Source organism: Archocentrus centrarchus, chromosome 5 (assembly GCF_007364275.1).
Source record: "Archocentrus centrarchus isolate MPI-CPG fArcCen1 chromosome 5, fArcCen1, whole genome shotgun sequence".
Lineage (NCBI taxonomy): Eukaryota > Metazoa > Chordata > Actinopteri > Cichliformes > Cichlidae > Archocentrus > Archocentrus centrarchus.
In genome coordinates, this window is record NC_044350.1 from 22,866,751 (window position 1) to 22,891,395 (window position 24,645).

The following is a 24,645-nucleotide window of genomic DNA, read 5'->3' on the forward strand; positions in this document are numbered from 1 at the left end:
ATGAGTTGTTTGGGCATGAGGGGCATTTTATCAGTTTCAGAAATGTAGTGTCATAACAAAGCTTTATCATAAATTCTTTAACAAAGCTTTATCATAAATTCTTTAACAAAGAATTTATTCTTTAACAAAGAATTTATGACCCTGATAATTCCTCTGCCCATAGGATAATATGATGTATGACATAATATAAGGGCAATATCAATAAGTAAAGGCATAAGACAAGTCAAGACAAGTTAAGACAAGACAAACCTTATAGTAAAAAAGGAGATTAATTATAAAACTCTACTATAAATGAAATTCACAAAGCGATGTTTACAAATAAAAATTAGTAAACAAGTAAGAAAACAATAAATTCAAATTTAACATTCATAACATAATTGGCCTGTCATTTTCCCACTGATGCTCTAAATGGTGAATCTGTGTGCATGTATCTTTATACTTTTCTAGAAATATTTGGCAAATATACTGCAATTAGAAAACCAAAAACAACAACCCCCCCCCCCCCCCCCCCCCCCCCCCCGCCCAAAAAAAAGTCTGACTGTGATGAGGTTAAATTACAAACATTTCTCATACAGTGTAAACAAAATATGTTAAAATTTATCTCTATAGAAATACATTATTCTTCTTATTAATTTGGTAAAGGTTTTATATTGGTTCTTTTTATTATCCCCCCCCCCCCCCCCCCCCCCCAAAAAATAAATAAATAAATAAATAAAAGAAAGAAAACACTCATCAGGTCTAATAACTTCACAAAACGTCAGGTCTGAATATAATGCGCATAAGAAAAGAAATGAAGTTATAGTCCACTTCATCCTATTAATTAGACTTAAGCCTTCAGTCCGCTTATGACCCCTCTCGTCACTGAGAGAGAGACAGAGACAGGGGGAGGGAGGGAGGTGGGAGGGACTCCTAGAGGTGATAGTGCCTAGTTTAGCACTTTGCAACATGATCCACGAAGAGGCCGGGCTTTGCGGTGCTGCGTCGTGCCACACCGCGCCACACGAGACTGGATAGAGCCACAGTAAATTGGGGATGATAAAGAAAGAAGGTGGACCATCTTCCTCCTCTGTCGGCTGACTATATGAACCCGCACAGCATCAGCAACTCCTGACAAAGCAAAGGCAGACGGAGACATGAGGGTGACGGGAAGTGCTGCTGCTGCTGCTGCTGCTGGAGCTTCTTGCGGTCTGCGTCAAACCTCTCGGTCCCTTAGAAGATGATGCTCACTGTGCCTTTTAAAGGACTTTTCTGGTTCATTGTGTGTTTGTGAACCCCCCACGTTAAAGGTACTCTATGTTAGTAATTCGGGTTACACGTACAGCACGGATAGTGATGGTCAGCCCATCTCCAGTTGCTCAATCACTCTCTGCATCTGCATTATTATAAAGAGAAACTCACCCTAAGGGAGTGAGATTTTGAAGGAATATGCAGAGATAAAGAAACCGCTGGGGTTGCTGTTTTTTTTAAACCAGACAAAGCCATATCTGGATGAACGAGTTTTGTTGTTTACCAACATGAGCTCGCTGTTTTTCTGCGATACTCCACCCGGTCCGGTCTGCGGCGTCTCCACCGGGTCGGGCGCGGTGACCAGCGCCCTGCGAAACGACCTGGGCTCCAACATCCACGTGCTGAAAACCCTGAACCTGCGTTTCCGCTGCTTCCTTGCCAAAGTACATGAGTTGGAGAGGAGAAACAAACTGCTGGAAAGCCAGCTGCAGCAAGCTCTGCAAAGACCGCAATATCGCCACCTTTACACTCGTGAAGTCGCCGTGCAGACGGACGGTCCCGAGTCGAGACTGCCGGGCACCATCTGGAGTTTCACCCACGTCCGGAGGCAAGGGGAGCGCTTTGAGACCCTGCAAGGGCCCGGGGTGACATGGACACATCCGGATGGTGTTGGTGTCCAAATAGACACCATTACCCCAGAACTGAGGGCTCTGTATAACGTGCTGGCCAAAGTCAAGCGTGAGAGGGACGAGTACAGGAAAAAGTGAGTAAAGACAACACTAATCTGAAAGTAGTGTGACTGTGTGCTGGTTTTCATGTTGTAGCTCTAACAGTCTTATCCCAGAATATATCCAATTGTAGCCTAGTGATCGTTTGCAGGGGAGTAGCGAGAATTTCATGGCCATGAATGAATGATGCTGTGAGCCCCCCATTTCTTTTTGGATGCAAAGCTGTTGATAGGGAAACGGTTCCCTTAAGCCCCTTTGATTGCCCTCACATAGCTACACAGACAAAAAAAAGATGCTGAAAAATTGTCATAAAACACAAAGTACCTGCAGTTATTCCTTAGTATACTCCTTCATCCACTTGGTTACCCAAAAAGGTCTGACTTATTTGCCAGGAGAAATTGTTCCTCTGGGTCCATAATTAAAATTGCTCTTTAGGATAGACACTTTTCACATCTTAAATAGTTCACTGTGGAGCAACAAACTGTTAGTCAATATATAGAAGATTAGTCAGGAACTTAACCTATTTTCAAGTAGTCTTTAAAGTCACCCATCAGTAGGTTTTTCCCATATGACATAACATACTTTTGTCTCTTTACAAACGTCAACATTTATTTTGGATTGAAGTTTGCAGTGTTCCTTTTTTTGACATCATATGGAACAAGACGACTAATCAGTCTGCTAAGAAAAAAAAAGTTTATAAAGAGACGTGTTTAGTCATTTGAAGAAGTTGTTTTCATTTTTCTATCATGTTGTGACTTCAAACTCATCGGTGTGGCTTTTCTTTTTTTCGTGTGGATGTGATTAGACTATATACCCGATTTCTCAACTCACAAGTATAGCAGAGAGTGATGACAGACATCACAGCGATAGAGTGCCACTTGATCTAGTACTTCACATGAAGGATTCAGAGCTGAACGACTGCTCAATTGAACACGTTTTCCAGGAATCCTGTTTCTCTCCCATTTCTGCGGAAATTCCTTTGCATGGCTCACATTTCACCAATTGTTCTCCTTTTTAGTCATACTAATTGTGTCTGCCTGAGGACTCACTGCAGCGTCCCCAGCTGACCGTCAGTATGTGACTGCTGGCCATCTTGGCTGGCTACTGGAGGGGGTGGGGGTGCCAAGCAACCGCCTGCTTCTGTTTGCCGTCATGATTTAAGCGGAGAGGCATTTTTACAGGCCTCTGTTTGCACAGTGAGGTCGCCTATGACGAATGCTTACTTCCGTGTGAGCGCCCTGACTCAGTGACACAGAATGTGTGTGCTCTCCCACTCCTCTGGGAAACTGGATATCCTGTCCAGTCATCTCTGTAACACCAGCATATCCTTTTTTGTGCATTTCTGCTGTGGGAGATGAAGTGCAGTGACTGGGACAGAAGCCAGATTTAAAACTCCTGCAGCTGAAATCCAAGATCTAGATCTCTTTTAGCAAAAATGGGAGCCCCTGACTTTACATGTTCACTTTCAAAGTGTATATTATGCCCTCAAAAAGTGGGTGTTATGTTTCTCCATAATGGTCATCACAAGTGTTAATCAGAACTGTTGAATTCCTTTTACATCTGGAAAAGTGAAGAACAAAGCACATTCCTAACATGTTTTTATGGGCCAATAATCATTGTAATTGATCTGCCTGCCTCTCTCTTATTCCCTCCTTGCTCTGAGCTTAATAATTGCATCACAGCTGAGTTCACTGCTCTGCTTTTTTTTCTGTCTCCCTGTCTAAATCCTCTTTACTACAGTCACGTTTCAGCATTCAATCCCTGATCCCCGTCCTGCCATGCCTTTTCTGTTCTGCGCTCTTTGTGTTCAGCCATTCCTTCACTCCACCCTTCTGCAGGCCCTCCACCCCTACCCGCCTTTCTGTGTCATACAGACTGCTTTGTAAGGCATCCTCATTCCCCATGGAGGCCACCACAGTGCTCTCACACAGCCTGGGTGATTTATTAAAGTTTTACAAGTATGGACACACACAAAGAGATGGATGGGCAGTTGTCTTGTTTCCGATTCGGCCACTTGCATTCCAACACGGTTACCGTGAGCTATTCAGATGTTTACTTCTGACATTTTACAGTTTCTGAGCAAGAGAAACCACCACGAAATTGTTGGAACTAATTCATAAGTTGTTTTGTCACAGGGGATGGTTGAATACATGAAATGGGTCAAGATTTCTGGTAAAATAATTGTCAGATTTAAACTGGAAATACTAATATACAACAGAAGAACAGAAACAGAGGGAAAAAAAGGGTCATATTTGCAAATTAGCTCCTAAAATGAAATTCATGATATTAAGTAATAAATTTGAAGAAATTGTCTAATTCTTGAACTTAAATTTTACCCTAAATTTTAACTTAATTAATATTAAAATTAAAACTAAATAAACAATACACAGTTTAATAACTACAGTATAAACAGCTATAAACCTGCTTGCAGACATTGTGCACTCAACCAGGTAGTCAACTATAGTATGTGAGTATATATTTTTTAAAAGGTCTTTTTGCATCATCCGTATGTCAACAGTGCTAATGGCATCTGTTATCTAAGAGAGAGAAACATAATCTTATTCTAAAGGAACTTATATGAAATGACCAGTACTACAAAAGAGGCTATACATTCACCAGCCACTTTTTTAGGTATGTCTGTTCAACTGCTTGTTAATGCAAATATCTAGTCAGCCAATCACATGGCAGCAACTCATTGCATTTGGGCATGTAGACATGGTCACGACAGTCTGCTGAAGTTCAAACCATGCATCAAAATGTGGGAGAAAGGTGATTTAAGTGACTTTGAATTTGTTGGTGCCAGAAGGGCTGGTCTGAGTATTTCAAAAAGTGCTGATTTACTGGGATGTTCCTGCACAACCATCTCTAGAATTTACAGAAAATGGTCCAAAAACAGATAAAGGTGAGCAGTATGCTGCAGTTCTGTGTGTGAAAATGCCTTGTTGATGCCAGAGGTCAGAGGAGAATGGCCTGACTGCTTTGAGCTAATGGGGAGGCAACAGTAACTCACTGAAGCACTCGCTGCAGCCATGTTATACATATCTGAACGCACAACATACCAAACTTTTGATGCAGATGAGCTAGCACGCTTTTTTTATGTAGGATCCACTGGCTTCATTTTCCCTCATTGTTTTACATAAATACTTTTTTCTTGTGGTTTGCTTTGTTGTTTTGTAACCTACAAGTTACACAAGTTGTTTTTTTTTTTTTTCTCATAAAGACCAGCTGCAGGTGCAGACTGAGTCAGAATAGAAGAAAAAGACTTCTTGTGCACTGTATTGGCACAAATAAAATGTTCAAAATTCATTTGTCCAAAATTCTTAACTGCCTTTTAATCCTATTTCCAAATCAGCTGCTCTACATTTTTCAAAATCCTGTTGATGTAGAGAACAACACATTCTTTCAAGACTATAATCTGTATTTGTGGATCTGGAAAAACTCTTAACTTCTTGTGGATTTTATCCAAAGTCTTACCTAACCTATCAGATTTTTTTAATTCACTGCTGTCATGTGAAAAAGTCTCCCATCTCTCTCTCACACACACACACACACAATCCCACTGTCTGTCTCCCACACACAAGTATACTGTACCTATTGTCCAAGAGGAGGCACTACAAATCAGACAGCTAGCTTACATGGATGTCCCTGTAATGCCACAGTGTCTGGACTGTGGGCTTATATATTCCTGTCATACTGACAAACAGCTGTGGAAAGGAAGATGGGTAAGTTCATTGCCAGTTCCCTCATTCACACTGTTTTTATTCCTCTGTCTTTGCTGAAATGTAATCACTTGGTGGTGTCAATGAGGCTCAACCATTGCCATCACGACGCAATAACATTTAAAAGGCCCTGAGAAGTGTTGCTGACAACAGTAAGCATATTTGACAGTCGACAACACACCACACGCTAAGGACAGGTAGTGTTTCCAGCTGACTTTGATAGTTGTCTTGTCTTCATCTGAGAAAAAAAAAGGCAAAGTGCTCATTTGTTTAAAGTTTGCATGTTATTGCAGATAGCTTTAGCCATTATGCAGATTACTTTACAGAGAGACAGGAAGGGAATGAAAGACAGCAGTTATTCTTGCAAATAGCACGCTGATACACTTTCAAATAGGTGCATAAAAAAACAAGATAATAGAAAAGTACACGAATGATACTGTAGACTGAATTTATGTTAAGCAGAACTGAAGGAAGCAGCTACTGAGGCAATAGAAAGGAAAAAAAAAAGGATTCAGAGAGCCGAATAATTTACATTATTATTGCCAGCTCTTTATTTGCAGTTCCCACTGCATTGTTAAAGGACACGTCAGTGACAAGCTGTGCTCCTGTTGGGATATGAGATTGGAGATTCCCAGTCATTGCGGTGGCCACTCCTAATTGGTTGTTTATTACAATAGTGATCTGAGGCCAGACAACTGTTCTGCTGGATCACAGTGTGAATGTATAGGGAACCAGCACAGTCTCTGGGCCTCCAGGGTATGTTCTTCCTGCATGAATAATTCACATGTAGCTGAATTTAGCCGTGTGTGGATCAATGCAACGAGAATTCAGTAAAGACACTTTTCCTGAGTCTTTGATCTTGGTCCCTGTGTGTCAGAGGAGTGAACGTCAAAGCTGAGCCTCTCTTTTGAAAGTGGGATTCAGCCTTGCTTCAGTAAATAACCAACAAATTACAGGGTGAGGTAAACTGCGAGTCCAATGCCAAAACCTGCATTGCGTTTCAAATATCATGTTTCCCGATAAAGAGCAATGCGCTGCACCGATGAGCTCTTGAGCCTTTTTGTGTGTCTGTGGTGCTGACCTGCCCTGCTTATAATCCAGGCCGTCTATTCAGGAGAGGGATTTTCTCTAAGCCGTCACCTAGCACCAAGGCTTCAACATCCAGCCAGTCCTGCGCCACATCCTGGCACACAGCCGCTGCACTGAACTGGGGCCTCTCAAAGTGGAAGACATCCCGCTGCTGAGATGCAGTGGAAGAGAAAGAGAGCTCAGTTTACTCAGGCTACTGAGCTCCAGAGTAGAGGCTATACTGTTTGTCTCTTACTCTCTCTTAGCACACATGTTTTGCTGCCTTTAGAATCATAGGCCATATCCATACTCTTGGCTTTAATACCTTTACAAACCTAAACTGTCCTTTGTGGAATTATTTAAAGGAAAACACTGCTGATACGGTTTATTTCACTGTGCCATAGACCTCAGTTGTCATCCAAAAATACAGCAATGAGCCACACTTGCACATGGGGACATTTTCTTTATTAAAATGAGTGCGCCACTTTATTTTGAGCAAATCCCACATCAGCTGTAACCCACAGGGGTCACAAAATAAAAGTAAGAATCCCAAGATGATGCGTAAGTTAGAAAAGAAGAGGAGAAGTGCCGTGTTTCAACACCACAGGCAATCTGTGAAGGCAGAAAGCTCACAGACAAATGCAGCTTGTGATGAGGTATTTTGGGTATGTAATTGTTTGGCTATAAAAGGTCATAAGCCAAAAAGGTCAAGTAGCCGCTACACTAGAGTACCAAAAGTTTATCAGTCTACAGACCCTAAGGAATGCCTTACTTTCTCCTGTGGGAGTAATGTTTTTTTTTTTTTTAAGCGAAAGCACCCACCTATTTGATGAAATGGCAAAGATGTTTAAGTAATTTGTTACCTGTTTTTAAAGAACATCAGGCAGGTTTCAATAGACAGATGGTATTGCTAGGTAGTTAAAATTCAGTGTTTGTTGTCTTTTTCATAGGATTTGTTCACAGTAAGTAGGAAAATAATGTCCAGTGAACAAAACTATTACTAGGCAAAAAATAAAGGCAATTATTCCAACCATCCATCCATCCATCCATTCACTTCCGCTTGTCCTGTTCAGGGTTGCGGGGGGGCTGGAGCCTATCCCAGCTGACATAGGGCAAGAGGCAGGGTACACCCTGTACAGGTCACAGGGCTATTTCAACCACGGTGCCAAAAACAAAGGAAACATAGTTTATAGTGTTTACCTGATTGCTTTAACAAGCCTTTTTTCTCTCAGGGCTTGTGTCTGGAGCTGCTGCTGTGCTATGCAGCTGTGGTTGATTATTCATGGGTATCAATACAGCTGAGAGCAGTGGCGCATTGCCATATTTAAAAGTGCAGGAATGCACCTGTCATTGGTAAGCAGCTACGGCAAATATAGACTGTACTGACTGCAGGAGGTTTTCTTGGTGGATTGTCCTGGAAAATAACTGCAAAGACTTGGAACAGTTGCAGCATATTAAGTTATTAATCAATAGACCTAATCTTTATATACACCTAATAATTTAGCAGGTTTCATGGCTTTCACTTCAGTCGTGCGCAATTTGTAAAGCTTGTCCATTTCTAAATCTCCAAATGTGCTGGCACAGCATGCCGACTTAATAACCTCTGTGTTGCAAAAGCTTGTTATTCCAGAGGAAATGCTGCTTTACTGGGAACCCAAAACCATATATTTGATGTCTTTGGGCACTGTATATAATGCATATATGCCTGATATGAAGATTGTGTGCAAGAGAATGACAGCAGTGTTAAATGTGTCTCAGCACTTTAACTTACAGTACAGCAGACCACATGTACGTACCTTCCCTCTGAGCTCTATGGAAATCTTAATGTGATGTGAGACAAAGTGCTTTGACCCTCTGTGGCAACATTTTCATTATAGTTGTTTCATCAGTAAAAAACTGTTAATGTTAAAGAAACTAAATATAAACTGAATATACTATTCATTGGATTACTGACTGCAGGCCATTCTTTGTACACACATTCTATATATATATATATATATATATATATATATATATATATATATATATATATATATACAGGTCGCTCTGTCACATGGCTAACATAGAGAGACAGACAACCATTCACACTCACATTCACACCTATGGGCAATTTAGAGTGACCAATAACCTAACCCCATGTCTTTGTACTGTTGGAGGAAACTGGAGTGCCCGGAGGAAACCCACACAGACACAGGGAGAACATGCAAACTCCACACAGAGAGGCCCGGGCCAAGGTGGAAATAAACCCAGACCTTCCAGATGTCATTCTAACAGTGAGGCAGTAGTGCTAACCACCACGCCACCGTGCTGCCACTATATATTTATATATACTGGCTGATAATATTTGGCAGGAGATATTTGAATAGTAGTGTCATACTTAATAAGCTAGTTCAGCTCTCATAAGATTATGAGTCAGCTGGCTCTTATATTTGGCAGTGAAATCTCACTCCTCCCTGTTATAAAAAATGTCTCAATGATATAATCTCTTTGTAGTTGGAGGAGATAAGGTGGTCTGTCTGTTGCAAAGATTGAGGGACCCTTTGTGGAGTGAAGACCGTGGCTAACAAGTGCATTTCTGCAGGTTTTGAGCAGGGCCGGTTAGTTACTAATTACACATAATCAGGACAACATGATTAGGAAAAAAAAGTCAGTAGATCCTTCATTGTGCTAGTACTTTTTTTTTTTTTTAGGAATCTTTGATTTTAATTTTGTTTTTATTCTAAAGCACTTTGGTTTTAAATATATTTATTCTTTATACTTAGTTACTCTTTTAATTGTAATGTAAATTGACTTGGCCTACTTCAAAAGCAAAATCCATTTTATTTGCAGTCAGATGTAGTATTCAAAATTTTGGTGACTCCATTGTCTCAGTATGAATTGCATATTTAATTTTTAAGAAATCCTGAATGGGTTAGATTACCTTACATTTTTTAATCAACATATTTAAAAACGTATTGTTAAACAGTATTTTGTTTTCGATAACTGACTCCATTGTAAAGAAATGCTGTATCTCACTCTTGCTTTGATTACCCACAACTAACAGACTCTTTGAATCTGTTTTCTTTTTTTCAGTCCCTGGTTTCTGTTCTTTGTTTCCTTTGTTGGACTTTTTAATGAAGTAGCAGTGGGTTTTCCTTACTCAGGTTATTTTGGTATACACGTACATTGTACTAATGCTGTTTTAATCTAGGTCATATACCTAACCTTTTCATATTTTTTTTTTGCTCTTTTTTCTCTTTGCATCATTTTCTTCTTACATATTTATCTTTCTTATGGAAACAATATACTATATGAAAAAAATTTTATTGTTTTTTTTTATTTATTTTTTTTTTAAATGATAATTATTTTATTCACAATGTCATTCAGAAATTATGATAATCTCCAATGCAGAAACCCTATATGATACAGTAGTCAGTTTGCAGGCATATGAAGTGAGGAAAATGAAAAAAATCTGCAGATTACTTTTAGAAAATGAAATGATTCTAATAAAATACTAGAGTGGATCTAACACAGGAGGTAGAGCAGGTCCTCACTTTTGGCCACAGCGGCTTTTCTCAGCAGTGGAGAGAGACAGGAAACGGGGGAAAGATACAGGGGAAGACGCATGGGCAAATTGGTGATGGGCCAGGGCTCGAATCCACGCTGTCCGCACCACAACGCAGCATATGTATGTGGTCGCCAGCTTCACCACTAAGCCACCCAGGTGCCCCAGGTCCTCACTTAAGTGCAAGTCATGTGTTTCATAGACCACATGTTGAGATGCTACACTGTTACATATATGTCTTTTGTATGATACGTTGCTGCTATCAGTGTTGCATGCTTCTAAAGTTCTTTTAATGAAAATGGTGTATAATTGAAATCCATTATAAACTGCATCAGAGCATTCAGAAACAGTGTCATGAACTGTAGGCCCTTAGATTCAGCCTGTTGTAAATGATTTTACTGAAACATGACAGTGATCATGAAACAGGTGTGTGTACCCAGATGCACAAAAAGACATTTGTCTTTTAGTGATGGCTCATAGCCCTTTTATGTGTCACATAATTTCAGTGTACACACCCTGGCCAGTGCGGATTTGTGCCTGAAGTGAACATCTTCATCTTTTTTTTTTTCTTCTTAGATGGGATGTCACTCCCATCAAAGCATCTCCACCCAAACATGGCCCAGGCTTGCAGGCTGCTGATTGTGCTCTTGTGCACTTGCAATGATTCTCACAAATCCAAATAATTTGTAAAGCAGAACATCCGACTCAAAGCCCCCCTGTTATACAATTGGTAAGACAGCCAGATTCAGTGAGGTGTTTTTACAAGTCTTTACAGTTCTTTTGCAACTAAACATCTTTGTGTATATTAAGTCAACAGACAGGAACCCAGAGCTATTATGATAGCACTATAATAGGGCAGGAGTAAATCAGTGGGAACATAACAACTTAACAGTAGAGTAGTGTTCTTTGTAGGATGTGGGGTGGGGTCGGTTTGCATTGTGGATCATGGAGACTGCAGGGTAAACTGATTTTCTGTCACAGTGCTTTGTCACTCTGTCTCTTGCATACTGTACAAATATGATACACAGCCAGATGAATCCTCGTGTTTTTTTCTGTTTGGGGTGCTGAGAGAGAAACCGTTAATACATCCAATGAGTTACATAAAAACAATTTAAAAAATACTTCACTGTAAAATTTCACTTTCAGATTCTTGTCAGTAATTATGAAACTGTTATTCACAGAAACTATTCTGTCTTTCTGCCAGTTTCAACAAAGACATTTAACTGACAACCATTACGAGCATAAACAAACTATTAAGTTGGGGTGTTTTCAAAGTGGCAACACCTTTGCAAGTCCCTGCAGTTCATGGGATCACTGCCATCATAAACACTTGCCTTTTACAACAATTTTTTTTTTTTTCAGGGTGTACTCAGGTCAAATGGATTACTTGGAAACTACTGATAATTACCTGTACCACCTACTATATGGGTTGGTCTCCAGCAATATCCCTCAGGCCAGGGAAAAGGGAGCCTTGACAGGCTTTGGGAGTTAAGCAATTAGATAATACATGTGCTCAGTGCAAACAAGTCAAGTTCACACCTAGGAAAAGTCAGTGTGGCAATGTTTTGGGCCCAGAACAGCGCTTAGGATTAGACATGTTACAACACTGGCCTCCAATTATCTTTCAGTCCTTTAGTGTGAAGGGAGGACAACTGGAGCTAGACCAAACCTTCGATTCAAATAGATCCTTTGATCAATGGAAATTAGTTCTTTAAAGTATCACTTTTTGCAAAAAAACCCCAGTAACACAAGTGGTGCCCAGTGAGTTGCAGTGAGTTCATGTTGCTGTTGATAAAAAAAACTGGCCCACTGAGTAAGCACCCAGCAGCTAGATTACATGAAGTCTGAGTCTTCTAATGTGCCATGAAGTTCCCATGATGTAAACAAAGCTTACAGAAGCTTTAACCATGCTGGAGTATGATGATGCTCACTGCTTTCGTAGGAATTTAAAGTAAGACTCAGATGTCTGGTTCTAGTCAGAACATCCATCAAACTCACTAATTACATTTTTCCCACTCTTTTCCAAAGAAGCACTAATTCTCTGGACTAGTCTCAGTGTAATTAAAGGATGCATTATTAAACCTCTTCAAGTACAGAACTGTAAGATAATATGACAGCGTATTAATACCAAAACATATTTCAGTGTTGGTTAATTAAATATTAGATGAAATGTTGCATGTATTGTGTATGAATTCTTTACCAGTGATTGTAAATTAGTGTTTAAGCGATACTGTAGGAATATTAGAAATAATATATAAAGTAATTTTTTAAAAAAAGAAATAAAAATAAAGTGAAAAATAGAAAGTTGTATATAAAGTAAATGTAAGTGTAATCTAAACAATGAATCAGTTAAAGAAAATTAAAAGAAGTGGTACTGAAATTTTGGAAGTGACCTATGTATTGTATTGACCAGATAACAGATGTGTGCACATAGACACTATCTGATTTTTCGCAGTAACCCCGAAGTGCTTTATATTGTAAGGTAAAGGCCCTAGAATAATGCAGAGAAAACCCAGACAATCAAATGACCCCACAAGCACTTGGCAACAGTGGGAAGGAAAAACTGCCTCCCTGATCAAGCATGTATTTCACAGGTAGTGGAAATATATCGTGTACAAAAAAACGATGAGAGGTTTGTGTTGTGCCTCCAAAGTTTTGAAAATGTAAAATATGACAACAGTCAAGACATACACACAGAATGATGATCATTCCACAGATGTGCAAGAAAGGTCTGCAAAGTATAAGCACATACTCGTGCACATAATACATCACTTTAACTTTGATATAAATGTAAATAAATAAATACGTATACAATATATATACTAATCAGCCACAGCCTTAAAACCATAAACAGATGCATAAATGTATAACAGTGCAATTTTCTGCTGGGAGACCATGGTTTCTTCTATGCATGTAGATGGCAATTTGACACAAATCACCTACCTAAATCAAGCAGAGTTCGCACACTCCTCTCCATGACCCTGCTCAAGTAACGACAAATGTCCCAAGCCAGAGACGTCCAAGAGCTCTACATTCCAATCCAGTTCAATCCCACTTGAACCCATGGAACCCAAAGTACACTATGTTGCCATATAGTGTGTCTGTTTTTTGTTTTTATTTTTTTCAGATTTTCCCTTTTTGATTATTTTCTTCTTTTTTGGGGGGGGGGGGGCTTGGGTTTTTATTTGCCACTTAGTTTGTCCATCATTTTGATGGAGACTGAAATAAACCAGCTCTTACATTTGGTATATACATTCATGGTGTCCAGGATTATAAAAACTTCATGTTTTGGTTCAGTGTTTGGTTTTTGACATGATGACTAAAACATAATGGTAGTCCTGTCAGCCTCAGCTTAGCTCGCACTAGTAAACATTATACCTGCTCAACATTCTAACATTAGTATTGTTAGCATCACCATCAGGCTTGCATGCATGACTGTAGACTCTTCATATTCTGTCAGGCCTTTAAAAATATTTCAGTTTAGCCATGATAAATTAAGTACGTATGCTTAACTTAAACAAATATAAACATGTTCTACAGGAGTAGAAGATGCTCCATTGAAATATCTAAATTGCTTTTTTAATTAAAAATTGTGAAAAAAACAAAACCCATCTAATGAAAAAAACAACAACAATGATTTAGAGAAATCAAAAGAACTAAAATATGCTGTTCTCTATATAGCATGAGCATGCCCCTCTGTGGTCACTTAGCAACACCGGTGCCTCCTGCTGGTTTCTGTCCTGTGTGGGTTAGAAAGGCCATATTTAAGAGCAGCGATCCTTGTGACACATGAAACAGAAAAATCACCGGTCAGTGAGCGGTCTGTGTGCACAATTTACATGACTGAACGAGCCAGGAATGAATCAACTGCAGGCTGTTAGCATGTGACGAAGCTGGTTTGAGAAGATGGTGTGGCAGAAGACAAATAACTGTGTGTGTTTGTGCTATTGGGGTCAGAGAGGAAGGTGGTTAATTGGAACAGAGAAATGAAATGAGCTTCAACCTTGGCGTGTTGTCTTGTCATCAAAGACAGTGGGCCCCTGAGCTGCTTTACGTGCTGGGCCCATCCAAATGCTTCATTTGCATGCCACACATGTCTCTCAGTTGAGTCTGGGGAAGCTATAGATTACAGAGGATCATGAAACTCAATCGATAAGCCACGAGACTAAGAGTCAGGAACATTATACTTTTCTCCCTCATTTCACATATCTGTGCTACAGATGTGTCTTCCGAGCAAGCTGATCCTGTCGGGACAATTTAAAAAAAAATAATATAAAGAGGCTACACTACAGACGGGGAATGCTGGTGTCATCTGTAAGATATATAGACACCTATTGCTGTTCATTGGAGGAACTGCAAGTGCTGTGGACCTTGAGACATGATTTATCAAAGCTGTCAGCGGCCTCATTTCATACAAGCAGCTCAGCTAAATGGCTAAGTGTTTGTCCTGCATGTAGCCACATGTATTGATCCCTCGTTCTGTTATCATGCAGCGCTTCCTGCTTTACTCTGCCTGCTCTCATGAGAATTTATTGTCGCTGTGCCATTAAAATCTCTTAATAGTATTTGGCCAAAGATTCTCCATTGCAGAGTTATTTGAGAACAGACACAATAATCTCAAAAGATTATGAAAGAAATACAAATTGTAAAAGATAAATAGGAGCAAATTTTGCTATTCATCATTAATCTTAAAACTTACATGTAACAACACCTGGTATATCAGGACAAAGGAGCATGCCACTTTTGACCCCAGAAAAATATTTTGAGGAATAGGAGGATGTTAATCTGCTGTAATATGTAGGATTGGTGCTTGAGCCTGTAATTTGTTGTCTGGTTTCTTAGAGCTTCCACACATGAACACTTTCCAGTGTATCATATACTTGAAACAGGGTGTTGGCTGACTTGAAACTTTATTCGCGATGAGCGACAGAGGCTTTGTGGTATGTTACGCAACCACACCTCAAAGTTTTCCCTATGCTCACTTTAGTATTTACTGCATATTCCATGCTCCTTTTGCTATTTACTGCCTGTTGCATAAGAGTTTGGGACCTTTGTGATAAACATTTAATAATTAAGATAATAATCAATTATTTTTACTCTGACAGTTTCAGCACTAAATCATTATGAGTGGCATAAAACTATCACCGTGAGCACTATCATTACAAAGAATTAAGCACGAATGAAGGCTTGGATGGGTGCACGCTGTTTTAAGATTGCTCTGTGTCCTCAGGCGCAGTAATGGGAAAACACTGAGGCAGCTCGCGTGCAAACGTAACTCCCAGACACACCACACAAGGCAGGGAGTGTCCATTGGCAAGCTTTGCAGGAATGCTATTCAACATGAGAAATGTCTGTTTGATGTGAGACGCTTCATTTTTCTCTTTCAGTATTGCACTGCAGTGTTCTCTTGAATCACTGATTGATATGAATATATATATATATATATGCATGTAAGCATCATATGATAGATATGATATGATGGCAGACTATAACAAAAATGAAATTGCTACAATTGAAGCTGAATTTCTAGGCAGAATAAAGACATCTTAGTAGGCAGAAATATCAGAGGCTGTGTCTAGCAGTAAACAGATGTGCATGAGATGACACAGTCTCTAACCCTCCTGCTGCCTTTGTCCTTGTAAGGAGACTCATGGTGTGTTCATCTCGACTAAGTCACGCCAAAGCTACATGAAAAGCAGAGCCACAGCTATCACAGACAGGCCAGACAACTGCTGCAATGTCAGCTTTGTTTGGGTTAGTCATTTCTATGTAGATGCTTACAATGATGGTGTCTGAGGTCAGGGGGGTTTAATGTACTTTTAGAGACTGGTGATTTGTAATGGCTACTAATAATGTGGAAGCAGTTGGTGCTATAGTAACTCCATTATCTTTGAGTAATGCATTAATGCCAGTCTGTTAAGGTTGTAGTAGAAGTGACATATATACATATATATGCATATATTCAGGAAGTGACAACACAAGTAATGCAGGTGTTGTGTCTGCAGAGGATGTGATGCAGTTGTGAACCTCGGTGACCTTAGCCAGAGTCCTGCGGCAGACGGGCAGAGTGTTGTGGACACAGTAAAGCACCACTGCCAGCATTTTTTTTTTTAGAAGAACAAGGCTTCAATCACAGAGTAGGCTGGCACGCCCTGCCAAGGAATATTCTCTAATTAGACAGTGTGCATTCATTGGGTCCTGAATGGAAACAAGGCTGAGTTTGTTGGGAAAGTGAATCTCTAGTGACGCATGCTGTGACTTTTGGCTGGGTTTGTGTTTCTAGTGAAGGCTATTGATGAGCTAACCCAGAATTCAGCAGTGGTCATCTTATGTCAACTTTCTCCCTTACAGTAATGCATGCATGTGTGTATATGCATGTATGGTCAGGCATGTGCCACTTACACCACTCTTCCCACTGGCTCATTCAGTCTCTCCAAATTCCCCCACTAACACACTGAAATTGCCTCTTGTTTTTATCCTCTTCTGTGGCCCACAGTGCAGCCACTTCATATTCCTGAATGAGTTTCTTGTTCATTCTGTGTGTCTTTTGGGAAGCATCTGTGACTCAGCATATCTGTTATCTCTTATCCCGGGGCACAAGAAGGTATTAGCAGCGTGCTGAAGTGACTGATGCAGTAGGCTGAGCCTCCTGTGCTTTGTGTGTAATAGCTTCATACTGCAAATTGAGCAGGCTCCTAATTTTGTTTATACAGAGCTGCCATGGTGCAGAAGGGTGATATGACGAAAGAGACAGAGGAAGGGAGGCAAGACCTGCAGTGCTAATCATAGCTTGCAGCTAATCGGAGGGCCTGGTGGTTTATTTTTAGCAGCACTGGTGGTGGGACTCTATAGATGGCAATGCCAGTTGGTGTGTTGGTAGAGCATCCGTTTGTAGATTTATTGCCATTGAAAACTGCAAAGTCATTAATGGAAGACAGGTGGAAAATGCTTTGACTATGAGCTTGTTGCTGAGTGAAATGTTTCAGCTTCTTTCATGCCTGCTAAACATCAACAAGTTAGCATTTTTTTCTCTTAAGCACTAGTGTGACTTATCTGTCTGTCTTTTGGGTATGATGTAATGAATTCAACCCACCTTATCTTTAATAAATTTTGGAATTTCAGCAGCATCATTGTGCAAGTGTTCATAAACTCCACAGTTTCAAATGTTTAATAAGAACTAGAAGAGATTTATTTGCTGCAAATTGAAAAAACAGATTTTGGACTTCACAGACTTCATGATTAAAACATATGGGGAAACTCCACCCTGCAGTCAGTCATGGTTCAAAGACTATGAGCAGTGTTTGTCGTGTTTGTAAAAGGATGGAACTAAATTCTTCCTTATTATCTTCATTGAAGACACCTGTTCAAAGAAGGAGACAAAAGATTGAAAATGGGGTGGTGGGATGGTGGGTTGTGGGTGTGGCCCCACTCTCTCAAGGACGTTTTGTAATCAGAGATGAGAGTATTATCTCCACAAAAGTACCATTACCCTGTCTGCTGCGCCCCAGGGGACAGGCCCAACAGTAACTGACCCACCTCTGTGCTCTGTGTTGCAGATGGGAGGAGGAGCTGTCCAAACGACAGCAACTGGAGTCCACGGTGGAATCCCTGCAGCAGGTTGGAAAACACTAACACACAAAAAATACAATATATTCAGCTAACATACTCATGCAGACACAGAAGACATAATCTGAAGGAAAGTGTGTATGCATGCATTTGCAAAATTACTACAACGACACCTGCATAAACATGTAGTTTAATTCTTGTTTTACATTGTGTGGACTCAGCAGAGTTGGACTAGAAGCAGGAGGATGTTTGGTTGTCAGATTTGAAAAAGCCTTATTGCAAACCCATCAAGAGGAGTCTGCCGGCCTTGATATAGATATGAACATCAGATATCACCAGCACTCTGCCATTATGTTTCTGCTCAGAGCAGGTGAAAGGAAATAGATATAGAGGTAAAATCATTTTAAAGTGTCACACCTTGAGGCTCTATTGCGACCACAACACGTAGAGCATTCTAGCTGCTGTTCGTGCGTCATCCAGCTGGCATCCATCACCTTTTTCTGCTTTTGCGCAAATCGATCGGTGACAGCATGTGTGTTGGTCTTGGATTCTGGGTCAGCAAAACCCCAGATACAGAGGTGGAGTGCCATCCCCGTAGGGGCTTTAACCTTTTAGAGCACACAGGCAGATGTATGTATAAGAGGTGGGAATTTCTGCAAAGATAGTAAATTCATTGTAAAGAGCAGTTTATTGTTCAGGGCCCAGTGCCAGAGGGCTGTGTGCGACACAGAAGCAAAAGCTGGTGCTCCTCTGGTGGTCAATTAAACTAAGATAGGCTTAACTTTTAAACTTTACAGTTCTACTCATTAAATAGTCATCTTTGTGGGTGGAAATTGTATGTTTTGTGAGATTTTTAAGAAAATACTGTATTTAAAAAAAAACCAAACAAATATGAGGCTGGTAAATGAATGTGATGTTCAAAAACAGATGCAACTACTAGTGTAGAGTTTAAATGGAGAGTCTGGCATTTTGGAAAATACTGTAATTCACTTTCTTGCTGAGAGTTAGATGAAAAATAAAAATTATACTACTCCCACACTATGTGCTCTGTCTGAAAACATTACAGTGAGGTTTAGACTAGGAAATAGTAGTCCAGTACATAAAGACCAGACTAAAATAACAACTTTGTGGTGCTTGTTGGTACAGTAGATTCATGTTTTTTGTTTGGAGCCAGTAAATTATGCTAAGCAGTTGCTGGCTGTAGGTTTGTATTTACCATAAAGACAGGAGAGTGCTGTCAATCTCTTTATCTGAGTCATGGGAAGATGTTTCCTAAATTGTTAGCCAGTTTATTTAGGTCCCTTCCCTTATATACTGTAGCTACAAGCCCTAAAAAGCTAACTGCTTCAAGTGAAAGCTGATGTTTGATCATCATAAATATGGAAAGGAATCTAAACAGTAACAAATATGATAATGTAAAACAGTTTTACATGATAAGTTTTATTTGCTTAGATGCAAAAATGTAAACTTGGCCACCTTGCATTTACCCAAATGAGTATCATAAATGTTTTTGTGTGTTTAGAAATGGTTATTGAACTCTGATATGCAATTTTATATCACAAACAGCAGTGAGCAGAGATAGTTGCTCATGTTTGCTTAAGCATGTTCCATTATCTCCTGTTATGTTGGGTGTCGTTTCCTTCACTGTTGACATCCTCTTCAGAGCGTCCAGGAGTCAGCAGAGATCCAGGATGATCTGAATGAGAAGGTGGACCGACTGAAGGCTGAAGTTGTGGTCTTCAAGAGTCTGATGAGCGACGTAAGTGTTTGCTTAGCACAAGGGTGATGTCATCATCAGTTTTCCTTTCACTGTGTTAGTCCCCAAAATGAAAGCAGTCATCTTAGTGTTCCATATATTTTCCCCAGAGACAATCATTCATTAAAAAAGCTTAGATACAGCACACTTCCTGTTCTGTGCAGCACAGTATTGTTCCCTGAAATATCTGGTCGGACTGATATACTGCAGCGGCCCCAGTCCCAGCTCATGTCATGCTCAGGGATAAATATATCCAGATGCTGTTTTGTTTTGGGAATTACTGTTGTTTAGCCTGCTTCTGTTTACTTTGGCATTCATGGATTTTCAATTCTTCATCCCTTTTTATGTGCTTTACATTACACCATTTGAATTAAGAGACGGGTAAGTGATGTAGAGAATCTTTTAGGAGACATAGATTAGTTAAAGCCTTATAGTGGTTAGACAACCTGTATTTTGTGGCTCTAGATATGTCTCTGTATGGAATCGTGTAGAAAGGGAAGTGGCTGGGTGGTTACAGCTTCCACTGTGTCCAGGATGTGACATATTTCCATGCTCCATATCTGCCTCTGTATACTTATCAAACCAAAATTTGCATATTTATTATAATGAGAAAGTAACGATGCAAAAGTCCAGTTTTAGAACTGCACATAGATGAATGCACTAATTTTTGCAAGTGTTTGTTGAGATAAATAATTAGAGAACAAGAATAAATATGATGAAGAACTTAAACGGCGTTATGTGGGTGTGGATAAAATCACTATGGACATGTGGGAAGTAATTTAACACCAGCTAATAATAAAGAAAGTGCAGTGTATGGGTTGAACGTCTTCTAAGGACACTGTCTGTCTTCATGTAGCAAATGTCTGACCTGGACACCAAGATTCAGGAGAAAGCCAGGAGGGTGGACATGGACATCTGCAGGCGGATTGACATCACAGCCAAGCTGTGCGATGTGGCTCAGCAACGCAACTCAGAGGACATGTCGAAAATGTTCAATGTCAGTCCTGCCAGATCACTCCCTGAGAAGGCAAGTATCCATCCACGCTGGATTCGTGTGCTCTTTCACAGTTTGTCAGATGAGCTGATCGTAAGTGCAGCAAGAACCTAAATTCTTTTGTGAAGGAGACATTCAGCACTAATGAAATCAAATCTGCCAGCCGCTTGCTGTGTGGTGACTTTGTTCCTTTCATCACCAGCTGATCATGCACTGAGTGACACCCCCCCCCCCCCCCCCCCCCCGTAAATGTGCAAGAGCCCATAGCAGCATGTTCACAAACACTCACATACAAACATGTAAATATAGACAGGCAGAGAACTTACAGTAGTGAAGCTTACATACAGAATGCACACACACACACATAAAAAGGCAAAATGCTGATGTGGCAACTCTTCGCTGCATACGAAGTTATCACATTGCGCCGACATTGCTGGCTGAAGCCCAACTCCTCTGAATCAAGCTGGTGGCTTCTTGTGTGTCACATGTTATTATGTGGTCCTGCCTTCAATGACATTTGTCAATTTACACTTTTTGTAAGCCAATAAATATTGATCTGTCAATAACTTTGAGGCCTGCTGTCAAAGTAAAATATGTACAGATGTTTGTACAATGCATAGACACAGAGATACATGCACACATGCAAAACAACTGTGTGTTCTGTTGTTTTTATCTTAAATCAATTTTTTACATTGTTCTAATTGGCTGTTTGTTAGCTTTAATTATACATTTGTACTCCTGGGGTCTGATGAGTGTGGGCTGATGACCGAGGATGAGACAAAACATCAACCATCTTTTTCAATATTTGACAGACTACTGTATGCTCAACTAAATAGCTAAAATTATGTTTAGTCACAAGACTTATTAGGTTCTCGGTAGATGCAAATCATCTTTGTGTTTTCAGGGTGCCATGGCCTGCTGCAAGAGAAAAGAGCGTAAAGCCGTGTCTGATGAGGAGAATTCAGAGATGGATGCCGAGCCAAGCACTTCAGAGGAGGAGGTCCCCGGATCGCTCAACATCACGGACGAAATGAAACGCATGCTTAATCAACTGTAAGTGACACTTTGCATGAATACATGTTGCAGAGATGCACATACACCAAAATAAAGCTGGTGTTTTATTTTGAATCAAACTGAATGGGCTCAGCACTCACAGCATGCCAGTACAGTATTTTCCTGCGTGTTCCTTCATCTCCCTCTGGTGTTTGCAGTGTTGCAGCTAACAGACAGCAACATTCAGCAATATTCAACAGATATAAATATGTAGGCATTTACTTATCAATAACACTTAGAATACTCTAACAGACATTACAGATTCTGGCTGTTTCTTTAACTGCTTTTGATTTTCCTCCACTTTCCTTTTTCTCTACCATAAGAGCATTTCTTTTGTTTCCTATGACCTTTGCTGAATCTGGTGGCTGTTATACTTGTCCTTGCTTTCCTCCCTCTTTCCCTTCCTTTTCCTTTCCATTTTCTGACCTTGTCTTACACAGACATTGTTCAGATAACTCCTTTGTTGCCAGGCGTGAGACATTTGAAATCGACGACGACTGTGACAGTCTGACGTGGGAGGAAAACGAAGAGACTCTGTTGCTGTGGGAGGACTTCGCAAACTATAACATGCCATACGCCATTGCTGCGCCAACCTGCACAGCCACCGGCCCCTGTGAGGGCAGCAATGAAGCTGCAGATCCAGTGAGTCCTGTGTGCATCAAGATGATTTGACAGCATAGGGTTTTTAAACTCATGCTCAAAGTGTATATCATTGCTGTGGGTGCTGTGTAAGATATTTACTCATGCATGATGAATGAGGTTTCTGTGTGTGCTCTCTAAGGACTCCCAGGATGGAAGTCTTGGCAGCCTCATTGATGAAACAGAGTCACTATTTAAGACCAGAGAGCAGGAGTACCAGGAGACCATCGGCCAGATTGAGGTAGTCAGACCTACATGTGTTTTTTTGTGTGTAATAATGGCACAAACAAACAACACGAGACTCAGAAGACATGTTGCCTGACCACAAAGAGACAAAAATGGCAATAAATAGTTGCCAAAAAATTTAAACACAAGCTCAGGCTCTTTTAGATTACCTTAAAATATATACAAAAATGTTTTTTTAAGTTGATGCAAAATATATAAAATGTGACACAAAAACCACCACACACCATGTAGACATGGTGGTGTTTTTGTGTGTGTGTGTGTCACTCTCTTGTTCTCTCTCTGGGTTTCTTGGCCTTGAGCCCTGGAGCCCTTTGTTTCATAAAGTGATCACTGCCCAGAGTCTAAAATTTAACCAACTACTCAGTAGATTGCTGTACCTTTTTTTTTTTTTTTTTTTTTTTTTCCATACAGCCAGAAGATGACTCATAAAGAATTTGCTTATCCTCTCACTTTTCTTTTAGTGCTATCTGCAGGTCAACATGTTTGCATATCCTGATGTATCTCAGCATATACTAGATGCATTTGCACCAAATGTCTCAGACCTTCAGGTTTCCCGGAGAAAGAATCTAACTTATACAGTGTGCTTTTCCACATTAAGTTTAATAAATCAAATGAATATCATACCTGATGAGTCCAACAGTAAAGTGCAAAGGTTTCTTTTGCTTTGATTATTCATTTACAAGACAAACCTACTAGACAGTTATAAACTTATGTGTGCTTGCCTCTTACGACTGAGTAAGATAAAAGGAGGTAAAGACATATAAACTGGGTGAAAATGTTTTGTATGATGAGTAACTTTAGATGTCTGGCCAAGCATGCTGGGTCCAAGATGGTACCTGCCTACCCTTTACCTTTGTGTTATCCTCACTATCTTCCTACTGTCTTCTCTCTGTTGAAACCTTTTATTATCCTTTCAGATGGAACTTGCCACAGCAAAGAGTGACATGAACCGACATCTACATGAGTACATGGAGATGTGCAGCATGAAGAGAGGCCTTGATGTGCAGATGGAGACCTGTCGGCGGATGATTAAAGGCGGCAGGAACTCTCCCTCTTTCAGCTCTGTGGCCAGCAGCGACTCAGGGAACACAGACGAAATCCAGGATGAGATTTCAGACAAGGACGCAGAAGCTGAAGTTCCCGTTAGTTGATGACTGCATTGCCGGGCTTTGTCCCATCTCCCCCCTTGTGCCCGTGGTTATCACAGGATTTAAAGGCCCGCTAGAGAGGTGGACCATTCTAAATCTGGGTCTGTCTGACATATTAATTAAAGTTCTGCTGGTTGTGCTCACTGGTGCAGGCCCAGAACTGGTGCTTTTATACTATTTCCGCTGTTTAGAAAGTGGTGGTGGAGGAAATTCTTTGCTTTGCAAAGAGAAAAAGAGTGCATATTTAAACTATGCTGTGCTCTCTTCCTCACCGCTGCCTCGTTGAATCCTTGTCCAGAGCTTCAAATGATTTTTGGGAGAAATAAAATAAATATTTTAAGTGGGCTGAGAAGTTTTTCTACCCTATTAAGATCCTTTTTTTCTAAAGGAATTAAAAACAGTACATATTGTGCTCCTTGTTTAGTCAACAACAGATACATTATTCACCAAAAATATATCTTTTTTTTTTTTTTTTAACATTTTTTAAAATTTATTTTAGATTCCAAAAAGTTGGTTCTCCTTAATTTGAATACTTTATTATATTATTTGAGTCCAGCTGGGGTATTTGCAATCCAAATTAAACCATTAGGGATTTTAAGTGTCTTCTGCTGGAGAGAGAAAAAGAAGTGGAGACAAATGGTGTTGGGGTTCTGGTGGTTTCTGAGGGAACTCTGCAGGGTTTGCCAAAGCTGACAGAGGAAAGGAGCACAGCCTTTCGATGCATCAGTGCACTACTGAAGTTCTATGCAATTTAGCTGGCCTTAGTTTTCGGACTGGCTGTCACCCTTCCTTGTTTTTGTTTTTTTTTTAAGACCACTGGCCTTTTAAACAAAGCAGGTGTTTTCTATATATCAGTTTAAAAACTTTTGTTTGTGTATGAAACACTCTTAATATGAACATCAACAGTAAAACAAACTGGAAAAGTGTCCCCTAACACCTTCATTTATGGCAATAATC

General features: G+C 40.1%; 1 protein-coding gene across 3 annotated transcripts; it reads left to right on the top strand.

The window, feature by feature from the left end:
* Positions 1–953: 953 nt before the first annotated feature.
* On the top strand, positions 954–24,152 carry iffo2b (intermediate filament family orphan 2b). 3 transcript variants are annotated; one of them, XM_030730151.1, is made up of 9 exons: positions 954–1,990; positions 17,843–17,903; positions 19,516–19,611; positions 19,984–19,989; positions 20,465–20,635; positions 21,507–21,655; positions 22,126–22,297; positions 22,437–22,535; positions 23,458–24,152. In XM_030730151.1, exons 1-9 carry the CDS (start codon positions 1,515–1,517, stop codon positions 23,689–23,691), a joined length of 1,464 nt encoding a protein of 487 aa, XP_030586011.1. In that variant the 5' UTR covers positions 954–1,514; the 3' UTR covers positions 23,692–24,152. The 3 variants fall into 3 exon arrangements, with proteins under 3 accessions (XP_030586011.1, XP_030586010.1, XP_030586012.1); XM_030730150.1 differs by lacking the exon at positions 19,984–19,989 and having other exon boundaries at positions 22,096–22,297; XM_030730152.1 differs by lacking the exon at positions 19,984–19,989.
* The last annotated feature ends 493 nt before the right edge of the window (positions 24,153–24,645 follow it).

What these genes read in the sequence shown, in the direction of transcription:
- iffo2b (XM_030730150.1), top strand. Translation starts at nt 1,515, where the DNA reads ATGAGCTCGCTGTTTTTCTGCGATACTCCACCCGGTCCGGTCTGCGGC. An exon ending in AGGGACGAGTACAGGAAAAA is followed by an intron (nt 1,991 to 17,842) that starts GTGAGTAAAGAC and finishes TCTGTGTTGCAG; the next exon opens with ATGGGAGGAGGAGCTGTCCA. An exon ending in TCAAGAGTCTGATGAGCGAC is followed by an intron (nt 19,612 to 20,464) that starts GTAAGTGTTTGC and finishes GTCTTCATGTAG; the next exon opens with CAAATGTCTGACCTGGACAC.